The 27,041-nt window shown below is 48.5% G+C and overlaps 1 protein-coding gene across 4 annotated transcripts in view; it reads left to right on the top strand.

The window, feature by feature from the left end:
- PLPP3 (phospholipid phosphatase 3) overlaps positions 1 to 27,041 on the top strand; it is a 79,549-nt gene that overhangs the window by 49,223 nt on the left and 3,285 nt on the right. For 2 of the 4 annotated variants that reach the window (XM_001488028.6, XM_005607020.4), the window contains exons 3-5: positions 4,372 to 4,652; positions 5,333 to 5,390; positions 15,565 to 15,741. In XM_001488028.6, the coding sequence (XP_001488078.1) occupies positions 4,372 to 4,652; positions 5,333 to 5,390; positions 15,565 to 15,741 (516 nt within the window). The remainder of the gene's footprint in view (positions 1 to 4,371; positions 4,653 to 5,332; positions 5,391 to 15,564; positions 15,742 to 27,041) is intronic. The other 2 variants (XM_005607021.4, XM_070247592.1) reach the window with 1 other exon arrangement.

The following is a 27,041-nucleotide window of genomic DNA, read 5'->3' on the forward strand; positions in this document are numbered from 1 at the left end:
AAAATATATTGTCTACAAATATTTGTTAATTTTTTGCTTCCCTACTCCAAGGGAAGGAGGAAAATATTAACTCTTGGAAGGCTCTTCTGCTGGGTGCCAGGCATTTGACATATCGCCTTCGTGAATGCCCTGGCAATCCTGCCGGGTAGACGTTATTGATTTTATTTTAGAGGCGAGGAGCCCTCCGTCCAGGGAGGTGAAGTCACTTGCTTAAGGTAGGAGATGGGATTCAGACTGAGGCTTTCCTGGCTCCAAAGTCAGTGCTTCTGTCATCACCCTGTGCTCTCTCCTTTCCAAAAAGTCTGTCCTAATGTTTCTCCAAATTTCCTCTCCGGAACAGTTCAATATTTGTGAATATGTGGGCAGCTGAGCTCTTTTACACCAGAAAAGACAGGAGGAGGAGCTGTCTTAGAGTTGGAGACACCCTCCCTCCAAACCAGCTGTTCTCGGGCAAGGACTGGTCCCTTTCTGTCCCCTCGTAGCTTAATTGCAATGCTTTCCCGCTTTATTAGTTTCCAGATTCTGTGCCAAGTGCTTTAAAAGGCAGGTAGGGGAGAATTCTCCTCTGCTGGCCTGGCAGCCTGCCATCCCCTCCAGAATCCGCTGCTTGCTGGTTCAGAAAGGGATCAACGTTGACTGCATTTTTCTCAGCAGTGACATTTACATATCACAGCCTTGCTGACTGAAGCAGAAATGAGGGGCCCCCGCCAGCAGGAGTCTGGGGTAGAGACAGGCCTTTGTGGGGGTGGAGGGGAGGAGGAGGGAAGACCTTATTTTATTGCCCAGGAATAAAAACATTGTGAGTAATGAATAAAGTCCGAAAGCAGTAAATCTGGAACTGCAGAGTTAGGTGTGTAACGTGTCGGGGAACAATTTAAGCCTTCGCTTCTTCCGCAGAGGTGAGGTATTCAGCTGCCTTTCACAGCCCGAATTTCATTAAATGGTCTTTTAAGGGTTAGGATTACAAGAAGCCAAGTCCGGCTGGTTCATAATGATGATTTATGGCCGTGTTGTCGACTCCCCGACCCCTTCTGTACGAGGGGATAGAGAAAATACATAATTTGTTGCTCATTAACTCCAAGATCTGTCAGGGCTGCCCCAGAAACCACGTGGTCTTGGAGTCATGTGTCTGCTAAATGGCTTCAGCCTGGCCCTTTCCTTGACAATACAGTCCTGCGTCACTTCACAGCAGGAACCCGTTCTGAGAAATGCATCGTTCTGTGATTTGTTGTACATCACACAGTGTCCATACACAAACCTAGATGGTATAGCCTACTACACACCAAGGCTCTATGGTACTGATCTTATGGCACCACCGTCGAATACATGGCCCATCGTTGACCGAAATGTCGTTATGCAGCGCGTGACTGTGTGCAATTGTTATTCTCCTGTGGATACTGTTTTTAATAACAATAGAAATAATCAAATTATCCCTATGTAGTCTGCTGCGGGTCTTTGAACTTGAGAGTCAGAATATCTGGTCTCTGCTCTTAACTCTGTCACTTACTAGCCTCAGATCCTTCAGAGAAGTTACTCTCTCTCAGTGTCTTAGGATCCCCATCTGTAGAATGGGTATGCCTTCTCCCCAGAGTTGCAGATTAAGTAAAACTGTAAAATGCAAAAGAAATGAGAAGGATTACTGCTATTATTACCATTGTTGTTAGGAATTTGAAGTGCCACAAAATGTCCCCTTTACCCCCTTGTCTTTCCATGAGAGGAGGAAGCATTTTAATTAGCAGTTTACTGTTTGCAAGACTATGGCACTAAAAACTGAAGTTTTAGAATGAAGGGATGTTAGAGCTGAAAGGAGTCCTCAAGATGTAATGAAACCCCTTCTAAGATCACTGAAGCAGAGAGGTGACTCCCCTGAGATTAATCAGTAAATTCATGTGAGATGCTAATTTGCAATGGAAACCCCTGTGTTCTTTTTCAGTATCAAACAGCAAATCACACTCTAGCCCCAATTTAGAAACAGTTTCTTAATCTGTGGCAGTGGCACAGGTCAGGGACCTGAAGAACAATCCAAGGGCGGGGATTGTCCATGGGCCTTATTCCGCTCCTGGCCTGTGGTGTCGTCTCTGAGGAAGGCCTTTCCTCCGCTGCTTCTTATTACCTTTGCTTGGTCGGGAGGCTAGTGGTGCAGCTAGCACAGGACTTGAGAATAAATGGCATTGCAGTTATGAAGTAATACATCACGGAGTCTAGCGCCCCCGTTTTGCAAATGGAGAAACTGGCTTACCCCAAATTCACTCAGTGAGCAGGGACTCGAACCCTGGCCCCTCAACTCCTAGTTGAGTGTTCTTCCCCACGCGTCCAAAGTCACGTAAGCATGATTTATAAATCAAGAGGAGTAGGAAAGAGTTAGAGAACCTGGTGGTGGTAATAACATCTGGAACTTGTTAGCCTGTGAGGTTACGTGGGTAAAAGAATAAACAGGTTCAAAAAGGGATTAGACCATGAAGGGCAAGAAAGAATGCTGGGCAGGAGTCAGACACCTGCAGCTAATCTTCAGCTGTGAGTTAATTTGACCTCAGTTTCTTCCGTATATAATGGACCCTTTCATTTCTGACTTGCTGTGCTTCTCACATTTTAATCTCTGCAGCATGTTATCAAAGGACTCTAGGTAATGTTTACAGGATATTTCCAATTTTGCAATAAAACAACTGTGAGGACTACTGTCCTGACCCCTTTCCTTCATTCGTTCATTCAGCCAATAGTCTCTGGGCACCTCCGTGGGACCAGGTGTTAGTCCTGCCCTCCCAGGGAATGGCTTTGCCAGGACGCTGGATTGAACTGGCTTTGACCATCTCTCTCCAATATGGAATCACACTCAGTGTGATCTGGGAAACCAAAATGTAGTACTTAGAAATATCAAGCGCTCATAGACACAGAATCACCGAGTTAACGTCAGCAGTGCCAGCTGGCATTTCCTCCTGCATGGCCATCCTACCCCCAGACTTGGGCGCCCTCGAGGATCAGGATCAGACCCCGTGCCTGGACGCCTTCCCCAGCTGCATAAGAATAACGGGACATGGGGGAAAGGAGTGCCCGGATATGTCAGTCTATTGCTTCCCTTGTGGTTGGGAATGTGCTCTCTGCTCCCTGAAAGGGCAGTTGTGGCTCATTGTCCTGCCACGTGAGGAAGTGCGAAAGGGACTTTGTGGTAAATGATGATGGAGCATCACTGTCCCTGGACTGTGGTCGCAATGAGGAAGTGGCCAGGGCTGCGCTGTGGAGTTAAGACAAGGGCAGTAGGCCGTGGGGTTATGTATCACCAAAGCGGAATTGGCCCTCTGCTTTGTAGGCATCTGTGTTACAGAGAATCAGCGGGCTCTCCACTCTTCATGTAAAACCAGGCAGTTTCCATTGAGGTGCTTTGCCTCTCTGAGCCTCAGCGTATCTGTGGCATGGTTGTTGTGAGAATTCCATGAAATAGGCTGTATAAAAGCAATACCTGGTATGCAATAGGTGATCGATAGTTGGTGGCTTTTTTTTAGTAGTGATAAATGCCTCCTAAGTGTCAAGGAGGAGACACAGTGGGATGGAGGAAGGGCACGAAAATCAAGACTTGCTCGCTGTCCTTCAGGGTTGAGAGGATGGTACACGCAGACATGAGGAAATTCGCAAACACTGAAGGACATTCTATTAAAATTTCCTTAGTTTTAGACTTGTCTTGTTTTCATCATACCATACTTCTAAAAAGTACAACAAAGAGTTGCTTTCTGTGACCCGGGTCATTTCGCACCCACGTTAGCACATTCAAGGCCACAACTGCGGAGGTGAGTAGCCTCCTTTTGTGCAGAAGGAACCCGGGGCTTGGAGAGGCTCCATTGCTGCTGCAGGAGACCAGGTAGGTAGGTGGGAGAGCCTGGATCCAAACACAGGATGTGGTCTTGAGGCCTTCACCCTTTCCTACAGAAAACCCCACCACGGCTCGGTGTTGGCACATGCGGATGCCCTTTGTGGAGTTAGACCATTGTTGCTGATCCTTTACCCCAAATCCCAGAATCCTGTCGTGGCTCAGGTCCTCTGACATCTTGACATAAAAAAATATCTGTTTTTATTTATTATATATATAATATATATATTTATGTATAAGTATATTTGATTGCATATTTTTCTTGGTACAAAGGTCCTATATGACTGTGTAGGACTTTTTTTAAAAAAAGGATAAAATGGCCATGTTAGCACTTGGATCTTTCCTCCCATGCAAATTTGCGTCTGTATACTTCTTAAATAAAAAATTGGGATTTTCTAGATTGTAGCTGTAGTTTTATACTGAGCATTCCCAGTGTCATTAAATGTCCTTTATAAGTGAGTCTTGATGGCAGGTCTTGATGCTGCCTGATTGCCCACTCGGTGTCCTTTCAGATCATCACAGGGGAATTCTACCGGATCTATTACCTGAAGGAGAAGTCCCGGTCGACCGTGCAGAATCCCTATGTTGCAGCGCTCTATAAGCAAGTGGGTTGCTTCCTCTTTGGCTGTGCCATCAGCCAGTCCTTCACAGACATTGCCAAAGTCTCCATAGGGCGCCTGCGTCCTCACTTCTTGAGCGTCTGCAACCCTGATTTCAGCCAGATCAACTGCTCCGAGGGCTACATCCAAAACTACAAATGCAGAGGTGACGACAGCAAGGTCCAGGAAGCCAGGTGAGATGCCACCTCCCACGGCCACAGTGTGCACTTCTTTTTCTTTCTTTTTGTTTTTTTAAGATTGGCACCTGAGCTAGCATCTGTTGCCAATCTTTGTTTTTCTTCTCCCCAAAGACCCCCAGTACATAGTTGTGTATTCTAGTTGTGGGTCCTTCTAGTTGTTCTATGTGGGACATCGCCTCAGCATGGCCTGATGAGCAGTGCTAGGTCCACGCCCAGGATCCGAACTGGCAAAACCCTGGGTTGCTGAAGCAGAGTGTGTGGACTTAACCACTTGGCCATGGGGCTGGCCCTGGTGTGCACTCCTTTGATGCAGGCAGTTTAGTGAGCACTTACTGAGCACCTGCTAAGAGCCAGGCTCAGTGCTGGGCTCTGGTGTAGATGGGTAAGTAAGGCAGAGTCCTAATTCTCAGTCAGTCAAATGATTGAGACTCATGGGTAAACAAACCATTATGATATAGCATCGGTAAGTCTGTTCATTCATTCATTCTTTTGTTTGTTCATGTATTCATGGGTACCTGCTAGGTTCCAGGCAATGTGTCCAAAGCACTACCAAGGATGCAAAAACCAACAAGACAGTGTTGCTCTCAAGGTCTTGGGAGGAAGACAGACAGACAGACAAATGTGTGTCACGGATGTGAAGATGGCCCTTTCATGACCCTCTCTTGCTCTTGCAGGAAGTCCTTCTTCTCTGGCCATGCCTCCTTCTCCATGTACACGATGCTGTATTTGGTGGTGAGTACCTTCCCTCTGATTCTGGTGGAGTCCAGCCCCAGCTCCAATCTCTCTTGTATGTAGAGCCCTCAGAATGGGTAGGGACAGACTTCACTGTGAAATGCTTGCAAAGGGCTTAGCCAAAAAAATTAGCGTCTGTTCTGAGCCCTGCCCACTGCATTAGTAGAAGTTGTTTTACTTTCCAAGCTTTTCCCATTTTTCAAATACAAATAATATTTACCATGGCTACTTGATAAGGATTATGTACCCATTTTGAAATTATATAGTGATAAAGCCACTTGTATAACATGTTGTGATAACAGGCACTGTTTTCTGAAAATCCATTAACTCAATTGATCCTTATAAGAACCTTGTGTTATAAGTAACATTATCTCTATTGTGGGAAAGGATTACTAAGTAAGACTCAGAGAATTCAAGTGAACTGCCAAAATTTACATAGATAGCAGAACTATTGCTCAAATCCAAGCCTTCTGATCAAAGTCCTTGCAATGTTCACCATGCCAGTCCTCCTCCATACTCTACTGATGGAAGGGCTTGAAAAATCATCAGTATCTGACTAGAGTGATTTCGAGGTTTACAAAATACTTTTGCATCCATGAGCACACGTGACCTCATGAAAACATGGTGAGGTACCAAATCCTTACCCCCATTGCTCAGATCCCGGGACCAAAGGCCCAGAGAGGCTAAGCAGCAAGTTGGAGGTCCTTTGAGTGGAGGAGCCGTGGTCTGAATGGCCACGTTGGCCTTGCCATGCTGTGTCTGCTCTGACTTCCTACAGAGGCTGGGACCGGGCAGGTGAAGAGCCCGCTCCCCTCCAGCTGCCACACCGCACAGACAGCGGCTGGTCTGTTTCCCTTTGTCAGTTAAATGTGGTCTCCCTGCCTTTCCTCTCCCTGAATGAGGTCCCTGTGCCAGAGCACTTCCTGCTTTCGGCTGCTTTGATGGAGTTTAGAGCCAGAAGGCACTGAGAGGTCAGACGGAGCTCAGAGGAGCATAAGCTGTTTGGAAAAAGAACATTTTGATTTTGACTTATTTAAAAAAAAAAACATAATTAGGAATTAGAGAAAACAGTGGAGAGGTTGTTTTGTTTTGTTTTGTTTTTTCCCCCCAAACCTTTCCAAGTGTGGAGGCCTCTGGGCTTCTGGTTACCTAGGATGTAGAGCTAAAAGGTGGGCCCCGACCTATAAAAACATTGAATGTGGATTTTATTTATTCACGAATAGCACATCCCTCCATTCTTGACTTCTTTGTTGTATTTGTTTTTGCCTTCTCCTGGAAAGGATAGTTTAGCAAAGATATTTAGTTTCCTGTTCCAGTTTTATATTTTGCCCAGGGCTGGAAGCAATTTTACAAATGTAATTTCAGTATTTTGTAAAGGTGCTCAGAGGAGTGAGTACATGTTCATTCTTTTCATAGTCCTTCATTTTCTTCCAAGAGGAAAATACTAGATAATTTTGAAACCGACACTGTGTGCTCTGCTCTCCAGCTGCCTGGGAGGCAGAGGTGCAGCCGGTTGCCGGGGCCTCCTGTGTCCACCCTGGGTTGAGCTCACATATAACATTCAATTCTCTCAATAACCCGCTGAGATGCGTTGTGATTGCCCTGTTTTCACTTTAAAGCAAGCAAACCTGAGCGAAGAAGTTAAGTAATGAAAATTCTACGTTCAGTCAGAGGCAGAAGCGGTGTTTGAAGGTGGGTCCTTATGACTCCAGCCTTGGTGTGTGTTCTTCTCTTGTACTGCATGACGAAAACAACAACACACAAGCCTCTTCGGGATCGACTGAAAGAGTGGAAGCTCCTGACCGTACGTGCAGTTTCACCTGAAGGTGACCTGCCTTCCCTCAGATCTGCTTTAATGGGGGAGACACCCCCTCGCCCGCCCCCATCAGCTCCTTACCAGCTCTCCTTAGGCAGGAGGTCTCTGGGGGCGATGGGGGAGGAGTGGATGTGATGGAATATTTATTTGTGTCTCTGAGCAAAGGAAAAATGATAGTGCCTTTATATTCCTGGAAGGAAGGAAAAGAAGGGAGAGAGGAAAGGAGGAGAGAAGGAAAAAGCGAAGAGGCTCCTTGATCCTTCATCTCCTAAGCATCTTATTACACACACTCATCCGTGCACACACACGCCACTCTCTTAGGAACCTTGCACACACGCACACCTTCACCATTCACACTCACAGACACCCATATATACAACATAGAAACACAGGCTCTGCTTATAGTTCTCCGAAGCAAAGGACCGAAAAGAAGGGAGGACCATGCTTTTTCCAGGGCTCTTTCTTTTGGCAAGGAAGAATGGCACTGAGCTAACATCTGTTGCCAATCTTCCTCTATTTTGTATGTGGGATGCCACCACAGCGTGGCTTCATGAGCGGTGTGTAGGTCTGTGCCTGGGATCCAAACCCACGAACCCCTGGCCACTGAAGTGGAGCATGTGAACTTAACCACTACACCACCAGGCCAGCCCCAGGGCTCATTTTTATGTGATATTACACAGAAATCTCAGCCCTGTGAATGTCCACTTGGCAAAGCTTTCTAAAGCAAGTTTGAAGAATGCATTGCTGCCCGTCAGAGTGGGCAGGAAGTCCTGCAGTTAGTCAGAGAAGCCCTTGGACCCATGCCCACACTCTCGTGGCAAGCTTCAGGACGAGCCGGAGTTGGGCAGGCGAGACTCTGGCCTCCCCCGTGCACCGTGTGTTTTTGTTAATGCAGCCTGTGAGCCACAGCTTCCCTGGGGCTCTGGGGAGAACAGCATTTGAACTGGCTGGCTGTAGCTTTGATGCTTTGGGCTTGAGAGTCAGACAGACCTGGATGATTCTGGCCATGCCAATTACTATCTATGGAGCTGTGAGTGGCTTACTTAGCTTTCAAGCCTCAGTGTGCTCATCTATAAAGTGGAGACAATCTTGTCTGTTTTGCAGAGTTATTGCCACTTTCTTCTCTAGATCACACTTTCCTCATATGTCAAATGAAAGAGTGTGGTTAGATAGTGTCTGTTCCTCCCTCAATCTCCGCGCTTCTGTCTGAAAGAAGTTTGAATGACCCGAAGCGCTGAAAGGGAAGTGGGAAGCCCTTAGGGACAAACTGATGCCACTTTACCGTGGAGTTCAAAGAGAGCAGCTGATCGGAAGCACCAGCCATCCCCGCTCCAGGACCCTAGAGCCGCCATCCCCACTCCAGTACCAGCTGCCATCTAGAGCCTCCTGTGGCTTGAAGGGTACTCCATATTAGGTTTTGATTTGTAAAATGATCGGCTTAGAAAAACCATGCCCCAATATACCAAACTGCTTCCGGGCACAGAAGCCTAAGGATGCGGTTAAGCCTTGTTAAGAGATTAATGCAAATTCTAATGAGAAAAATCCCATAGCATACATAAGCATAAATGGTGCTTCCTACTCCTGAGCCCTGGCCTAAACCCCAGGGACCACATCTGGATTGGCCCTGCACCGCCACGGGCAAGGATTGAGGATGACTTGGCTGTCCAGATAAAATGCTAACACCAGGGCAGGCCCCAAATCATAGAGCATACCTGTGTCTCCTCTGTTGTGCCAGGTATTCTGCCACCTTCTGGGGTTACTGAGATGAATGAGACCCAGGCCTCACCCTCGAGGAACTCAACATTCACTCAATATTCAACATTCGGCGACTAGGTCCTGAGTGACTGTATGCCCCGAGCACCGTGCTAGGGCTGGGACTGGAGACCTTGCTGAGGGCTTGCTCACAGCCCTGGGGGAATTCAGTTCAGAGGAGCAAGTGGGCAGTGAGAACAGTCTGGTGCATTGTGCAGGAGGGGCATGGGGATGTGTAGGTCATTATGGAAGCTCAGAATCGTGGCACCCGGGCTAACCTGCAGTGCAGGGTGGCAGAAACCCGGGAGGGCTCCCAGCAGGGTTAGTCAGGTGCATTGAAAACCAAGAAGACCTCTGGGCTCCTCAGCCCCAGCTCCTCCTTTTGCGCTCCAGTCCAGTGTCGCGGCCTTTCCCCACTGCCGTGCCGCTCTCCCAGGAATCTGTGCCTTGCCCCTCACCTTCTGCAGGTCGCTTTGTCAAAAAGCCTTCCCCGGGTACCCTGTTTAAATGACAGCCCCCCTCCTCCAATACTCCCTAACTCCTTTTGCAGCCTCATTTTTTTCCCCCAGTTTCTCCCTGTCGGACATACTGTATATTCACTTCTTTCTCTCCACCAGATAATTGTAAGCCTCGTGGAGGAGAGGTTTTATCTCCAGATTCACTCCTGTATCTCTCTTGCCCAAATAGCGTCTGCCACTTAGTTCAGGGTGCAGTGAATATTCGATGAGGGAATGCGTCTGTGGCACTCCCAGGCTACTCTCCTTCCTGTTCCCATCTGAGTCTTGCTCATCTTCTCATCGCTGGCTCGATGGGTCACGAGGGGCCCGTGTGGTGTAGGGAAGGCCTTGGCTCGCTCTTGGCTGAGCTGTTTACCTATGGACTCTTCCTGTGGTACCCGAGAGAACTGTTTACGTGTCGGAGGGTTTGTCAGGAACCAAGGAAACGGGGCAGCGGCTGTCCTCTGACCGCCATGTTCTGCAGCCTGTGGTTGTTAGTCATTGAGGTTTTGTTCAACATGTTTAGAATCCTGGAGCAGTGGGGTCTGGTGTGCCCACGAGACATACCCACAGCTCCTGGGAGTGTCTCGTGAAACCTCTTGCTGGAGCAAGATTGTTGTTTCCAAGGGGAATAAACCACTGTACCAGATGTTTTTCTTCTGTACCTCATCCATCCATCCGTCCATCTAGCAGTTTCTGAGTACCTTTCCTGTGCCAGACCTTTATGAGCACCCACAGACACCAAAAGACCTCACATTCTGTGTGGAAAGCTCGAGAAGTAAATAGTTGCCAAACAGTTAGGTAAATTCTCTGACCGGGGTGGACTGAAGGGTTGGAGCACAGGGCGGAGGGCTGACCGCTCAGCTGTGATGGGCACTCAGTCGGTTCACGGCTCTCCTTAGCTTGAGGTCAGCTCAGAGATCCTTCTATCCCAACTCTTACAAGAGCCATACACTTGTGTTTCCGTCATGGCTGTTACAGAGTGTGTAGGTCAGACCGAGGAGCTTGAACTTCCAAATAGCCCATGCCAGTTGTCCTTTAGTGCATGACAGCTATGGGGTCCCGTCAAACTGCTGCTTCTCTCCGAAGACAGAAGAGTCCAGCACAAAGACCTAGACTCTGTGTGCAAACGCTGATTCTCTAAGGAAGCAGGTGGTTCTGTGGTTAGAGTATGGACTTAGCAAGAGGCAAATCTTACTCGGTGTAAGTCATGGCTCTGTGTGACCTTGGGCAAAGCCTCTTTGGGCCTTGATCTCTTCATCTGTCAAGTGCGCACGATGGATTGTGACAGCTGCAGGTGATGTGACTTAAAGCGCGTAGCACACTGTCTAGTGCTCAGCAAACTGGTAGTTTCTTTTTCTCCCCCTGATAGTGACAGAAAACAAGGTCTGATTCCCTTCTAAACGAGGAGAAAAGGCAGGGAAACATTCCTCTTTTGTCCTGAAAGTAGCTTTATAACTCCCAGACAGAAATTCCAGTTCTGCACCACGTAGACGAGTCACCAGGCACATGAACCAGAGCCAGGCGTGAGCCATGGAGGAGGTGAGAGAAGGGAGAAAGTCCCTCCCTGTGGGTGTTGGTGATCCGGACAGACTTCCAGGAACAGAGCGGGCAGGGACCTAAGGAAGGATAAAAGCCTCCTTTCACTCTCAGCAGAGCAGTCCCAAGAGCCATGGAAATGAAGTGAGAGGACAGCACAGACCTGTTTCACCAGTATGCAGATCATGTGATGGGGACACAAATGATTTAGCAAGAAGCAGCGTGACTCAGCCTATATCTGACTCTGCTGGTTCAGACGAGAGGAACTGGCTTGAGTTCAGCCAGACTTTCCTCAGGAGGTTTTGTTGGAATTCCACACGACCCAAGTTTTGAAGCTAGGACCAGAAAGGAGAGGAGAGCTCCATTTGTGGAGTGAGTCCTGTGTGCCGGGGACTTTCACAGCCATCACTGTGGGGATGGGGTGGGGGTGGGGCAGCAGATACCTTTCTATTGTAATCATCGTATCTACAATTGGCAGTTTTATTTTAGCAATTGGAAGAAAAATCTGAGTAAAAGAAAGGGATTTTAAGGTTATATTTTTTTTTCCTGAAGGAACTTATTCATATCTGTATCTTTCACAGATTTTTTACCAGAATTTTGGATTTCTTTGAATGAACAAATCTCCTTGTGTTACATGTGAGAAGGAGAAATTTAGAGGAGTAGAGTGACTTGTCCCGGGTCACACAGCTGGTGTGTAGCAGAGAAAAGATTTCAAATCCAGTTGCTCTGATTACCGATCAGACACTTTCTGCAGCGTCACCCTGATGCCTCCGAAGTGGGTTCTCTCAGCCCAGTGGTCTTCAGGCAGATAGGGAAGTGAAGATAGATAAGACAGGACCTCAAGGCTGCTGACCACCACGAGCGGTCAGGGTGATTCAGACTTTCTGATTTTGTCCAGCTCTGCTCACTCCTTTCCTAACCACCCTTTTGCAAGGCACCTAGGACTTTACTGAAGCCGCAGCAGGAATCATGATTCTGGGAAAGTCTCTTTGTGTTGGTCCAGGACAGGAACATGGCATTGTTGTGGTCAGGAGGTTTGACCTCCTCCCCTGCGTAAGGGGTACCTGCCCCTGTGGAGCCTCCTGACCCACAGGATGTCCCCAGGCTCATGTTTCCAAGGGAGCAGGGCGCTCCAGAAAGTACTCACCGATCCTGGTGAGGCCCAAGCCTCTGGCCTGGAGGGGCTCATTCAAACGGAGCTATGAACCAGCAAATCCAATCCATTCAGCAGTTAGATAGTGTGAAATGGAGGGAGTTATCAGAGCCTTTGATCAACCTCAAATCCTGGTGCGGCCAGCTTACTTCACAAATCACAAGTAGCCACCGGGTGGAAGGTCACTGTGCAATCTCTTTCTTTAGTAATTTACTTGTTTTGGTGAAATCAACCACAGTCATTGAGTAAATCTCATTTACCAAGGCAAAAGGTGAGGTAGATTTCTGAAGAGTGACTTTAGTGCCCGTCCTAGGCCAGGCAGGGTGCAGTGTGGTCTCATTTGGTCCTGGCAACTATGAGAGGGAGATCCTGCTCTCCCCGTTTCACCGATGGGGAGACTGAGGCTCAGAGAAGTGAAGTAACCACACACTTAGTAAGTGGTGGAGCCAGAACTAGAATCATTGCTGTCTCGTCCCCAGATTCACTTTACCGCTGTGCTGTCTCCTGAAGCCCCAGCTGCAGACACCACGATCAATCCCAAGATTGATCCCTGAGATGTTTCTCAGTGAATGTGTTAGTCTCCGGTGGATGGGGGAGCAAGCTTCCGTCTGGTGACGGAAGTCCCTGTCTGACTGCTTCCGGAAGAAATTCTTTTCCTTTGGCCCCTACTCCCTTTTCATTCACAAGCACCCTCTTCCTGAAGATATTCTAATGGCGGGTCTCTTCCTCTCTCCTCAAGTTCCTCTCGTGTATTTATAGTTTTCTTTTCTAAAGCCCCAGTCTTAAGTATCTGAGTCAGTGGAAGGGGAGATGTGTGCCTTGTCCGGTTGGGAAACCCACCCTTCCTCTGCCTCACCCTGATTCCCAAGGCTTCTGCACGGTGGGGCGGGGGAAGAGTTGGAGGATTTTGAATAAACCTTTTCTGAAGACCTGCAGATTTTCCGGTTGGGGGAAATTAGAAAATCTCAGGGCTACTAGGTCCAAATTCAGAGCAGGTTAGAGGGTACAACCGTCGTTGATTGAGCAGCACACGGTGCCAGCGCCAGATCTGCATTGTCACCGACGGTCCCACAGCCGGTCCGGTAGTGGTTGTCACACTGATTTTATGTGTGAGAAAAATGAACTTCCCTGAGGTTTTTCTGAGGAAAACCTGTGATCCTAGTTACCCAGCCTGCCCTGTCCAGACTTGAGGACTGGCCGGAGAGGCCAGAGCGTAGTGGACACAACACAGATAGACTACTCCTTGTTCCCTGAACTTGCCGTTGGCCTAAGGACTTGGATTGGAGCCACGCCAGGATCGCCCCCATGCCCACTCCCCAGAGGAAGGATCTTTTGATTCGTGATTGCACAATCCACTGTTGGGTCATTTCAGCAGAAACGAGGGAGTAGCCTTTGGCCCCCAGATTATTTTTTGTGGTACTGAGTGCCTTGCTTGAAACTGTTTGATTTTTCACCATTGCTTACAGTGACGTTCTTGATTGGGACATACTAAGTACGTGTTCTGTAAGAATGCTGATAAATATTGTAAGTGATGAAAATAAAGATTTCATATAGAGCATTTCCTAATCTGTTTTTCAGAGATCCGTGGTATTCTACGAAGAACAGTTTGGGAAAGACTGGCCTGCTAAATAAAGGCCAAGGTCCTTGGTTTGACATCCAGTGCCCTTCACGAACTGCCCCTGCTTGCCTCTAGCCCCATTTCGCATCACCCCCCCCACACCCACACACACACCCACACACACACCCACACACACACACACACTTACCCCACACAAACACACAGGTGTTTGCTGGAGAAAGGAGACGGTAGTGAGGGGCGTGTGCTCCAGGCAGAGTGACACCTTCGAAGCCAGCAGTCAGAGCTCCAGAGAACGTCACGTAGTCCCGGGACTTTTTAGGATATCTATGGGAATCTGACTGAATTCATATATCAATTTATGAGTTTATAAGTTGAATGTTCTTAAGAATGAATGTTCTTAAAAATGAAACTTCTAGCTCTCTCTCTATTCCAATTGTCCTTAATGTCCCTTCCTTCATAAGGGTTCTGTGCAGTTCTTTATAAGTTAATTACTGTTTATTTAATCATCTTTGCTATTATGATGGTTTTACCTCTTCTTTTAGATCTTTAACTGGTTACTTTTTATATGTGGGAGACCACTGATTTTTATCATTTGTTTAGCAGCCAACAACATCAACGCATCTTTTTATTATTTTTTCATTTGTTATTCTTAGATTTCCCAATACCACATTCCTATAATTCATAGTGATTATAAAGTTGCCTGCTGTTTTACAGGCCTGGGTTTTTGAGATAGTTTTCCCAGTAGTTGAGGATTCAGTGCTAATCACTTCCCACATGAGCAGGAGTGCCTCCGGAATCTTCCACTCTTGCGTCTCCTCAACACCGGCCGCTGGTGTTCATTTGTCTCAGAAGGGCAGTCGGGCCTTCGCCCCTGCCCAGGCCTATCTTTAGCCGCCGGCCCCTCCCCTGGCTCTCTTCCCCTCTCTCCCGGCCTCTCCAAGTGCTTCGCTTTGATTTGTAGTCGGAAGCTCCCCTGGTCCCATCGCCTCTTCCCCCTCATTTCCAGGTTCCCACAGGAACCTGGGGAGTAGGTTGTGCCCAGAGGTTAGAACGGAAACTGCAGCAAGATAACTCTGAGGGACAATGCCCAGTTGACGTCATTTCAACTTCTTTGCTTCAGCCAGAGGTGGTTTTTTTTTTCTTCCATTTTTCTTCAGGTTACTCCTCTACCCTGCTCAGTCGAGTCTGTCAACCTCATTTGAAAGCTCTCTGGCATTGTCTGGTTGGTTTATGTGTTTCCTTATTTTCTAGTTAAAACCCATAATTCCAAGTAGTGACTTAGACACTCGTCCTTTGATAAGAGTTGCTTTCTTTTGCAGCAGAAGCATCCGCTTGTGGCTATCCTGATTGCCTCCCGTTATCATTGTGTATTCTATTTCCTTGGCAATCCTGAGAGGCCAGCAGCGTAGGGATGGCTTAGCCATTAGCCATAATCTCCAGGAAAACGTAGCAGTTGTAGAAAAGAAAGCTTTACTAACCCTGTTTACCGTTCTCTAATTTGTTTCAGTCAAGAAGAGAAAAGGGACCGAATGTTTATGAAGTGTGTGCTGTGTGCCAGGCAGCGTGCTTCGGCCATTCCCGTGGCTTATCTTGCTCAGCTCTCTCTAGCTTATCTCCCTAGAAAAGCTCCATTTTTCTTATTTTTTAGTGTAGCAACTAAGGCTCAAGGTTTAAATAACTGTCTTAAGGTCATGTCTAAGTTGGATATTCTTTTCACAACATGCCACTCAAGGTCCAGATGGCTCCATTTAGCAAAAATGCAGTGCATGTTGACCTGGTGTTCTAATGCGGGTGAACAGCGAGTCACACGGTGCCTGTTCATTTTCTCTCTCCCCCAGCTGTACCTGCAGGCCCGCTTCACTTGGCGAGGTGCCCGCCTGCTCCGGCCCCTCCTGCAGTTCACTCTCATCATGATGGCCTTCTACACAGGACTGTCTCGTGTCTCTGACCACAAGCACCATCCCAGCGATGTCCTGGCAGGATTTGCTCAAGGCGCCCTGGTGGCCTGCTGCATAGTAAGTAGCAGCTTGTCCTCGGTATGCAGGCAGAGCCCCAGACTGCTTGCTTGTTAAATGTTTTCAGCTCAGTGACCAAAGCCAGGGAGCTCCCCATCCTCGTGTCTGCTGGGTGTCCGAAGAGTCTCCCACCCCAGGACCCTCCAGGAAAATGAGAACAGTCCCTGCTACTTTTCAGCCTGTGAGTTTTCATCCAGCAGGGTCTGTAAAGCCTCTTCTCCGTAAACACGGAAGGTTTGGGCTCCTAGAATGTTGCAACTGGAGGAGATCTTAGATGTTGTCCAACTTGCTCACTTTATCGATGAGGACATCTAGGGTTCCAGAGGGGAAGAAACTTGCCCAGGTCACATGTCAAGTCACTAGCAGAGTCTGAGTCCTGACTCAGTGCGCGCATGCTGCTTCAGTGGACACTTTCTGTTAGTTGAACTTCCTGGCTTCTTGGAACACTCTCCCCCTTCCCACTGTGACCTTTAGGGTGACTTACTCAGACCCTAAACTCGGTATTGGTGCAAGAAGAGGGGATTTGGTGAAAGCTAAGCCCTCTTCCAGCCTGAGGGCCTTGGACATCAAATCACAGAGCTCCCTCGAGAATGGCCGTGGGCTGGGCTGCATTCCGATTTGCCCCGAATGAATGGTTGCCCTTTCACGTACTTCACCCCTGACTCCCAGCGAGGGTGGGCTAAGGCATTCCACCTTTCTGAGTCTCTCTCCCCCCAGAATCTGCTTTTCCTGCCCACTGAAGCCTTCGAGGGGCTTATTCAGCACACATGACTGAGCAGCTCGTCTGGTGCCGTGCCGGCCTGGCCTCTCCCCGGGGGCTCAGGGCAGTCCAGCAGGATGCCCAGAGCACAGCACTGGCCTGCAGGTTGTGTTGTTGTTCGTATGATCCCATTCGTTCACAGTAAGAATCATGAACCACAGAGAGATCTGGAGTGGCCCCTGGTCCTTCCCGCATTTCTAAGCCTGCTGCAGCCCCTGTCCCCCGCAGTAGCCTCTCCCATTCTCTGTGACAGCAATCTCAGTGCTCGTGCATCTCTCTTTAGACTGTAGCTTCCTGGGGGCAGGGACCGTAGGTATCACATGTGTTGTTCTCCTGTCTCACCGCGGCCCCTCAGGGATCCTAGCTCGGAGTAAGTAAATGCACGCTTCATCAACAAACAGCTAAGGTCAAGAAGCTGATCTTACCTTTCTTGAGAACACTGGAAGGGACATTCTCTTGAAGGCAGAGGGATGAATAAGGCACAGCCCTCGCTCCCAAGGACATCCCAGTGTAGCTGTTCATATGGCCAGGCTACACACGGGAATTACAGGACAATGTGGGGCTGTGGTGGAGACCCGGGCAGGGCACTTTGGGACCAGGCGAGAGCCTGACTCAGTGCGCCGTGGGCAAGAAGAGAGACGGGGTTGGCACGACCACAGCGGGCACCATGAAGAGAGTAGCATCTGAGCTGCCTGCCAGCCTTGGCACAGGATCCCAGCCCAGGGACTGCTGCGTGATGGCTTTATTCATTAGTTTAGCTTTTTTTTTTTTTAGTCAAGGCCAGAAGAGAGAGAAATTGGGGGAACAAGTCATTAATCAGAGCAGCTGTCACTGCCCAGCTTGTTTCTGATGCCTGGTCCTTTACGTGCAGGGGCAGCGGGGGAGGGGTGTTGGCACTAAAGCGTAGCCCTTTGCTGACTGTGTCCTTCTGGGCTTTGCTCTCTGCAGGAGGATGGCCCATGGGCGTGCTGTTGTGTTTCCTTCTCCACACCACTGGCCTCATTAGAGTCTCCTCCATCCCCAGTTAAAAAAAAAATTAAAGAGGCTGGCCTGGTGGCATAGTGGTTAAGTTCCTGTGCTCCACTTCAGCAGCCCGGGGTTTGCAAGTTCGGATCCCAGGCATGGACCTACACACCTCTCATCAACTCACACTGTGGCAGCATCCCATATACAAAACAGAGGAAGATTGGCACGGATGTTAGCTCAGCGACAATTTCCTCAAGCAAAAAGAGGGAGATTAGCAACAGATGTTAGCTCAGGGCCAATCTTCCTCACCAAAAATAATAATAATAATAATAATTTAAAAAAATGGAGGGATCCTTCATAGCCTTCCTCTTTTATAGCCTAGCGCACGGGCCATGTGCAATTAGACAAAGTGTCCGGGAGGACCAGGGTTTCTGTTTAAGGAGGGAAATGAGGGGTCAGACTTTTATTTTGTTTGGCTCTGGCCGACTGTAGCACAGGAGAGGAATTTGGTCCCGGCATTTGTAAAGCACCTACTCTGTGCTGTCACTGGTCTAGACCCTTTACCCATTGGCTCCTTTTAGGCACGTGAAGCCATTTTACAGAGGAGGTAACGGAGGCTCAGAGACGACTCAAGTCATCTAAGGTCAGAGCTAGTTGACAGCTGCTCCTAGGATGCTCACTGACTCCAAAGCTTTGCCGTCTGCACTTGGCAAGGGGGATGTTGGATGGTCACTGGTGCTGTAGGCCAGCCAGAGTTGACCCCGGGCGGTGTGACGCGGAGCCAGCGCTGTAGGGCCCAGGCTGCTTTTAGGGGCCTCGCCTCCTGCTCCTGTCCACATGCCCTCACCTCCAGGCACACCAGCTTCTCAGTACTTTCCAGTACCCTGAGCTCTTGTCTTAGATAGCTGTCCATCTTCATGGAATGCAGTCCCAGTGTCACCCCATCTGTGATGAGACCTTCTGTGTTAGTTTCCCATGTTGCTGCTGTAACAAATTACCACAAACTTTAGTGGCTTAAAACAACACAAATTTATGTTCTTACAGTTCTTGAGTTTAGAATTCCAAAATGGGTCTCACTGGGCTAAAATGAAGGGATTGGCAGAGCTGCCTTCCTTCCAAAAGCTCTAGGGAGAATCCATTTCCTTGACTTTCCCAGTTTCTAGAAGCTGTCCTCATTCCTTGGCTAGTGGTCCCTTCCTCCATCTACAAAGCCAGCAAGAGAGCATCTTCAAATCTGTCTTCTTTCTTTCACTTTCTCTGGCCTCTGCTTCCATTGTCACATCTGCTTCTGTGACTCTGACCCTCCTGCCTCCCTCTTACAAGGACCCTTGTGATTACACCGGCCCCACCTAGATAATCCAGGGTCATCTCCCCATCTCTCAATCTCTAACTTAATCGTGTGTGCAAAGTCCATTTCGCCATGTAAGGTACATATCTGCAGGTTGTGGAGATTAAGACGTGGACATCTTTAGGGGGCCATTGTTTGGTCTATGCCACCTTCCCTTCTGTCTTCTCTGAAGTCAGAATTGTCTGACTCTTCTGGCGCTCCGGGGCCCTTTGCATGCTCTTCCTGCTGTGGCATTCGGCCTGGTTTGATCGTAAGTGCCTGCTCCTACGTCTGTCTCCCCAGCTAGACTGTGGATGCCTTAATAGCAGAATCCACGGCTCCATCTCCTCTTGTTCTTCCTCAGTGCCTGGTATAGTGGCTGACACACCATAGGTACTTGATAAGCATTAAAGAATGAGTAAGGAATTAGCTTGTGACCTTGGGCAAGACGCTTCCCCTCCGAGCCTCATTTCCTCATCTGTGACTCGATCTTGGAGGCCCCGTGACCTTCTCCCACAGACATGCTAATGGTGTGGCTGACTTTGTAGGAACTGAGCTGGACTTGCTTCTCAGATGGAACCGTCTCCCTGCGATGGCCTTGAAGGTGACCTTTATTTGGGGGTCATGACATGTCTTTCAGTCCCCGTGGGGGTAGGGCGTCACCTTGGAATGTTGGCTCAGTCGCTGCAGAGCCGTGGGCAGAAGGCTGCAGCAGCCCGGCTGCCCAGCAATGATACCTGCGTCTGTGAGAGTCAGTCCTGTCACAGCAAGCAGACGTGTCTAGATGAAAATCACGTGGCAAACGGTAACAGGTTCTGTTTCCTCCCCAGCTGTTCTCTATTGAGCCCCTTCCAGAGAGGGAAGACAGTGGCACCCGACACAGACAGAAAACCTACCTGTGTCATGGACTGAACATGGGGACACAGGCACATAGGGTCAGGCAGAGCCGCATACTGATGCACACCTTCACACAGGTACATAGGACAAAGGTAGAGAACCAGTGCCCAGAGAGACCCAGAGGCACAGAGACAGACCCAGTCATACTCAGGCACATGACATCTGTCCTCTCTCTCCAGCACTCTGAACCACAGACACACACAGGCCGGTGCAAACACAGGCACATACTGACCCTCACAGTCCCCATGTCATGCCTGCAGACAGACAGACACACACAGTCACCCCACCAAGATGTGAACTTCACAGCTGGCCTCATCAGACGCACCCCCTGCAGTAACCCAGGGACTCCCATGAAGCAACAGACACCAGTTCATTTCCTGTCTAGTGACAACTTGGCTATCTGGTCACCTCCTCCCTGACCCTCTAACAGATGGCAAATTGTGGGGCCCTGGGAGGGGTCAGGGCAGGGCTGGGCCGCCATTACTGTGGGTTCAGCAGAGGAAGCAGCTGCTCATGGATTTCATAAACACACAGCAGAGTCTTTCCTGGTTTTCCTTTTCCCGGGGGTGTGGCTCAGCTAGCAGTAGCTCTTTTGTGTGCTGCTGTCTTCCTCCAGGATGTAGGGAAGGCTGAGGATATTCTTTGTCTCTGCCCCCGTGAGGCGACCTTGGGAGAAGAGACAAGCAAGAATCCGAATGTGAAAGAGAGTTCAGTGATGACGACTTCCTCAAGAGAAAGTGGGGTGCAGAGAGAAGGCGACACGTCCAAGGACACACAGTGGTGGAATAGGAACCAGATCCCCAGTCTCTTGATTCTGTCTCAAAAGACTAAAATAGTAACTTAAAACCTTGGTCTATGCCATGAATTTTTGAAATCTTCTCCTTCTCTAAGAGAGAGATTAGCATCTGTTCCCATTGGATTTATTCCCCTGTGGCCTGGATGAAATGGCATGGATGGGAATGGATGAAATGACCTCCCAAATTTCTTCTGGCCCTAACAAAGCTTAGCTCTTTGCCCAGTAGGCCCCGGGGCTGACCTTGCTGCCCCAGGCCCCCACTCTCAGGTGGGCAGGGGCTCCAGGAACATGGGGATGGGAGAGAGAAGGAAGCAAAGGCAGAGATAAACTTTGGCCCCCAGTAGATGACGACAGTATCTCTGTAGTACCCCACCGTTTCCAGAGTCCTTCCAAAATCTCCTTTCCCTGTCCCCTGCTGAGACAGACGGGTGCACGATGGGGCAGAGGCTCAGATGGAGGATTCAAGGGCGCATCGTGCTTGGTACATGCAACACATTCTGTATTATGTGTTAAGTACTATGCTTTGTTTTAAAGATTCAGAGGTAAAAAGAGTTGATCCTTAAAGAGCCGAGAGTGCATTAGCTTTCCAAGACTTGACCCGATCCATAGTAAGAACTACATTTTACATCCTAACCCAATAGAGGCACCCACACGTAACTGAAACCTTCACAAAATAAGACTTACCCTTACTGTGTGTGAAACATTCTGATATTTTTTATTTAACTTCTGAAAATGCTGGTAGTGACCACCCCATAAATTGATTTTGTTAACTTACTAATGCCTTGTGAGGTGCAGTTTGAAAATTACGTGTAGTGGGGACAGACGTGAAAACAAGTAAGTGTGATAGAAGAGCTCAGCTGCTGGGATGGGGTCCGCTCCTGGACACTGTGCGGGCACAAGAGGGGATAGTTAATTCTTCTTGAGAGTGTTGGAAGGCTAGAAAGAATTTCTAGAGGTGATTCTTGAAAGGTGAATGGCTATTTTCTAGAGATACAAAGGATAAGAAGGGCATTTCATGCAGAAGGAATAACACGAAGACATGGAGATGGATGAGAACATGGTGGGTCTTCTGACCCTGGGAATTCAAAACCGGAGAACTTGTGGGATAACGGGGTTGTGGGGGCGGGGCGGGGGGAAGCTCAATAAATAGCAGCTCCCTTCTCCTTTTTGGTTTCAAAATATAGGATTTCAGGGAGTGGGGGCCCCTGCCTTTGTCCAGTCTCTGTCATCCTTGGGTACCATGTTCCTGAACTTCGGCTTCTGTTGGATCCCTCTGGATCCTCCTTACCAGAAACCCTCCTCCGTGATAGCCTGGAGGTGCCTTCCTGTAAGGCTCCTTGGCAGGGCCCAGATGCCTGCTCTCCTTCAGAATTGCCCACAACTTTCTCTCCTCTGCTGTTCCAACCCCTCCTTTTTGTGGGACTAACTTCCTTCACGTCCATCAGTAGCAGTGATGATCATAAACGATGGTAACTGAGGTAGGATTTGAGTGTCCCTTTATAGGTACAAAGTATTTTCACAAAAAATCTTCCATTTAAGCCTATAGTAACTATGGGAAGATGTGTTTTTCAGTAACCTTCACAAATACAGGGCAGGTCCATCATCTGAAACCATAAACCTCTTCATTTTGTATAAGTTCAAGCCTAGACAAGAGTGTGGCTTAGCCCCCATCACTCAGCAGTAGCAATTTGGGACTAGATCGTGCTGCCTGACTCCTAGCACAACACTTTATCTGCTCCATCATGTTCCCTCTCAGGTTCACCAGGAACTCACTCAGTACAGACGCTGGCAAATTCCCAGTGCCAAAAGCCACTGAAAACCCTTTACTGAGGTCAAAAAGTAACGTTTGCAATCGCCTAATTCCCATTTAGTCAGAAGACAGAGCTGTCAAGGTGCCTTTTCTTTAGATGATACTTTCTGTCCTTGGGGCATGAGGCTGAGCCAGGTCCTAAGGCTTTCTCCTCCAAAGCAAATGACTCCTTCATCTGTGAGATTCTTCAGTGGGGTAGAGCAGGAAGTCAAAAGGAACCCCAAGGCCAAGGCACGGGGGTGTATGCAGAAAGGGCAGCACCGTGGTCTCTGTCCTCACGGTGGTGGGGGGCTAGATTGAGGGCTGCCATTGCTGGGCTCCGAGCACAGTTCATTCCCCTGAGTAAGTAGCCCACGGTCCAAAGGGGAAACACGACACAGCATTTAAAGCATTGTGCACTAAAGCATGTGTGGCCTAGTGCTAAGGCGGTCATCGAAAGTTCAGAATGGGTACCAAGGGGGGAAGGTGAGGGAGGTCAAGGAAGGTATCACGATGCCCAGTGTCCAGATGCAGGAACTGCTGTCAAAGAGATTTCAAGCTAAGATACAGCCATTAAACGGCCGAGTTAGGCTTTGAGCCCATCTGTTCATCCCCATAGACTATCCATTAATGGTTCTCCTAACGTTCGTCTGCATAACAAATGGCAGTAGGGTTTGTTAAAATGCAGATGTCAGGCCACCCTTCCAGTAGGCCTGAAGTGGGCCCAGGAAGCTGCTTTTTTGAGAGGCGCCCAGCTGATTCTGAAATCGATGCTCTGAGGACTACACTTTGAGAAATACTGGAATAGACAACTCTCAGTTTTCTTTTTGTTCTAAGATTCCAAAATTCTTCAGCTTTTATACCTGTGTACTCTGTGTTGGCATCTAAGTTCAATGGGGTCTTAGAAAAATCCTGATGTATAAGGATGTGATTCCTATCTTCCACACTCTTAGGAGTTGAAATACTCAGGGACTCCAGAAACATTAAAAGGACAATTTTGTTGTCATAATCTGCCCTTAACAAAATGACCCTCAGAAGTTGCTGACTTGGGCAATCACAGCAAGGAGAGTGGAAACTTGGCTTCTGACCAGACTGCTTGTTTCTGACCAGCTTGGTTCTTGGGGAGCTCCAGCCAGGCAGAACCCCAGCAGGGCTGGGCTTGTATGTTCTGCGGGGCTGGCGTCTCTGGAGCGGGTGAATGCTGGCATTAAGACATCAGAAGCAGCTTCCCTTTTTTTTTTTTTTGAGGAAGATTAGCCCTGAGCTAACATCTGCTGCCAATCCTCCTCTTTTTGCTGAGGAAGACTGGCCCTGAGCTAACATCCATGCCCATCTTCCTCTACTTTATATGTGGGATGCCTCCCACGGCATGGCTTGCCAAGCGGTGCCATGTCCACACCCGGAATCCAAACTGGCGAATCCTGGGCCTCCGAAGTGGAACACGCGCACTTAACCGCTGCGCGACCAGGCCGGCCCCAGAAACATCTTCCTTTTTGATTGTGCTGACCCATTCCCCAAAATAGCCCCAGAAATTATCGGCCTTTAGGGCCAGTCTTATCTGTCCTGTAGAAAACTCCCATCCACGCATGATCTTCCTGTCCAGCTTGACACTCTACAGGCTTTCACATTCATTCATTTTCTCAATCGTTTCTACTTTTCCCCCTCTCCTTTTCCTTTTTTGTTGTTCCGTCTCTTCTTTCTTCTCTTTCCACACAAGGGGCGGGGAAAGAGGAATGACTTTGTGTAGGTAGGCACTGAACACACGAGCCATGATGATGGCTCCCGCGTATCAACTGTGCCATGCTGGTGCCTTTCATTACATCCTATAATCCTTTGAGTAACCCTCTGAGGTAGGTATTGTGTCCTCATTTAGGTATTTTTCTGGAAATGGTACAACTGGGATTTGAAGACAAGTCTGTCCTACTCCAAAGAGCCAAGCTTGGTACCAGTGCTGCGTGTGTTGGATGGGGGTGGGAGACGGTGACACAGTGATGCTAGTTGTCATCGGTAAGGAGACTCCCCGTACATTCCTGATCTCCTTGTCACAGTGAATGGGATGCCTCTGGCTTGGAGCTGCCTTGTTGCCGCGTGTGGTCTTGCTCCAGATGGAAGAGCTGCATTGTCTTGAGTATTTGGGTAAATCAGGTCACCTTACTTCCTCAGGTCACAGAAGAGCCTGCCATTCTGACTCAGGAGGGGGTCAGAACCACTTCCTCAAGACAATATCAGAAAGAGCCAAAATCTTAGAAGGCAGAGGAAAGCAGAGCTATAATTTTTTCCCTAGCATAGTTACCCAGACTTTAAGAATTCTGATGGGAACAAGGGTGAAAGTTTCTAGAGTTGAAAAGAGAACTAGAAGGAGAAGCATTCCTTCCCCCCGCACACGTATCCCCCCGCACACATACACGCCGCCTCTGTCAGCTGCAGTTCTGTCCTCAACATTTCAAAGTCCGTCTCTTCTTTTTTGTGTTCACGGCATGGCTGTAGTGCAGGACTCATCCTTTCTTAGATTCCGCAACTGTATCCTGACTGGTACCCCTGCCTTCAGGCTCTCTGCACCCTTTCTAACTCCTTGTCCATCTTAGATAGCATCCTGATCTTAACGCGAGTCTTCCCATCGTGCTGCTTCCCTGCCTCCACCTTGACAACGGCACCCAGGGCCAAGAGGAAAAGGTCCGAATTCCTTACCGTGTCATAGGAGGCTTCTCAAGATCCAGCTCTCTCCTCTCAGCCCCATGCCCACTTGGCCTTCGCCATACTGAGCCCCCTGCAGCTCCTGAACGTGCTGTCCGTCTCCCTCCCGTGCCTTTGCCTGGAGCAGCACTCCTGGCATGCACCGCCTGGCTAACTCCTATTCAGCCTTCTAAGGCTTTCTCCCTTCCCCTTCAGTCTGGGTTAGATGCTGCATTCTCTGTGCTTCCCTTTATCATAATCCTTAAAACACTGTATTGTATTGTCTATTTGCCTGAATCTCTCCTTCATTGGCCTCAGCTCTTGACGGGCGAAGGACTCTGTCTTATGTATATTTATCTTTGTAATCTCAGGGCTTGGTACAGAGCAGCTGTCAAGTAAGTTTTTAGTGATTGCATTTTTCAATAAAAGCCATTTATAAAATGCAAAGAATTGGAGAAATGGAATTGAAAGCAAACGCTCAGGGCCGTGTAACTTTGAACTCTTCTTGGTGCTTAGGGTATAAATTTCTTGCTTGTGGAGCCTGTATTTGTTGTCCAGTGTGTTCTTTCACGTAGCAGAGAAGAGCTGGGAGAGGGACCGTGGGCTGGCAGTGGGTTTGTTCCACAGACCTAAGATAGCTACCTCATGTGTATAGACTCTGCCCAGCCTGGGCCTCTGGGTTTTCTTTCTGGGTGGAGAGCATCTTCTGCAGGACATGGCACTGCTCCAAGCCAAAAGTTTGCACTTTTATTGGTCCTTGTTGTGTTCTGCTGTTCAAGCTTTAGGAAGACTGAGCCCTGTTTGAGTCTTGACAGGATCGTGTTTCATGATCCCAAAAAAGTGTTTGTGTAACCTCAGGCCATGCTGAAAGTGACATGCAGCTTAAAGGGGGATTCTGCTGGACCCCACTCAACTTGTCATCTGGCCACGTGGCCGTTTGCATGTGGTGTGTGAGTGTGTGGTTCCCCTGAAGCCCGTAGGAGTTGCATGTGCCGATAAGATCCAAGGCCAGAGTGCTTGCTCCCAGTAGAGGGGAGTTGAGAAATGCAACAGCAAACATTTATTGAGCCCCTGGTGTGTGCAAGGCTCAATGCTAAAAGCCGTGGGTGATATAGGATGTTCAGGACAGGGCCGTATCCTCAAGAAGCCGCCCATCTGGAAGAAAGGCTGATGAGCAGAGTTTTGGAGACATGAGAGAGCATGGCTCCCTCCAGGCCCCTTCACTACTTTGGTGCCCAGGACATTAGAGAAAGGAATGCCTTTTGTTGAACTGCGTACTTGCACAGGTTTAGGTCTTCTCAAGTATATTGTTGACTTTAACCTTCATATCATTCCTGCCTTGGAGTTACAGAAACCCTAATATGTATTAAATATGAGCTCAGAAAATTAAATTGGGAAATAAGCCAGTAGATTGAAAGGAGGGATGTTTGTTTAGGGCTGGGGGTCTGTCCTGTGCTCTCTTTGCGCTCAGCACATGGGATGGAAGCTGAGGGAAAGCTCTCTAAGAATTGAGAGTAGCAGCAGCCCTCGTTTGGGGCAGCTGGCTGCTCGGCTGGAGAAGTGGAGTTGAGAGCCAGCGCTGGAGGGGTTTTTTGAAACCTCTTCCTCGGGGACAAAATGAAGGAAGAAGGGAAGGTAATTTCCAGGTAGAGATGAGGACATTGGCTCTGCACCTATCAGAGAAGAGTTGAAAAGTTTAATGATCTCCACATTTAACTTGAATCACGTTCGTTGGTATTTCCTTCTACTGGGGGTACTTGAAAACCCCGTCCCGACCTCTCGTAAAGGGTTGCCAAGTGCCGGAGCCTAGAACCTCCTGGGAGAGTTGGGGACAGACCTTTTCCTCCCTAGTTCTCAAGTTTGGCCTTGGCTAGGAGACAAACTCTCTGTGCACCAGCTCTCACTGCTCATTCCTCCTTCAAAAAGAAAGTGACGAAAGGCTTAATTGTTTCCTTTGCAAAATGGTACGTTCAATAGCACTCACACTATAACTGTATTAAAATGTTACATTTCTTGGCTAGTATTTTACTTTCTTGTAATAGCATAGAAATAGCCTAGCCTTCTTTTCTTATCTTTTTACAAAAAAAAAAAT

This window comes from Equus caballus, chromosome 2 (genome assembly GCF_041296265.1).
Source record: "Equus caballus isolate H_3958 breed thoroughbred chromosome 2, TB-T2T, whole genome shotgun sequence".
In the NCBI taxonomy this organism is placed as follows: Eukaryota; Metazoa; Chordata; class Mammalia; order Perissodactyla; family Equidae; genus Equus; species Equus caballus.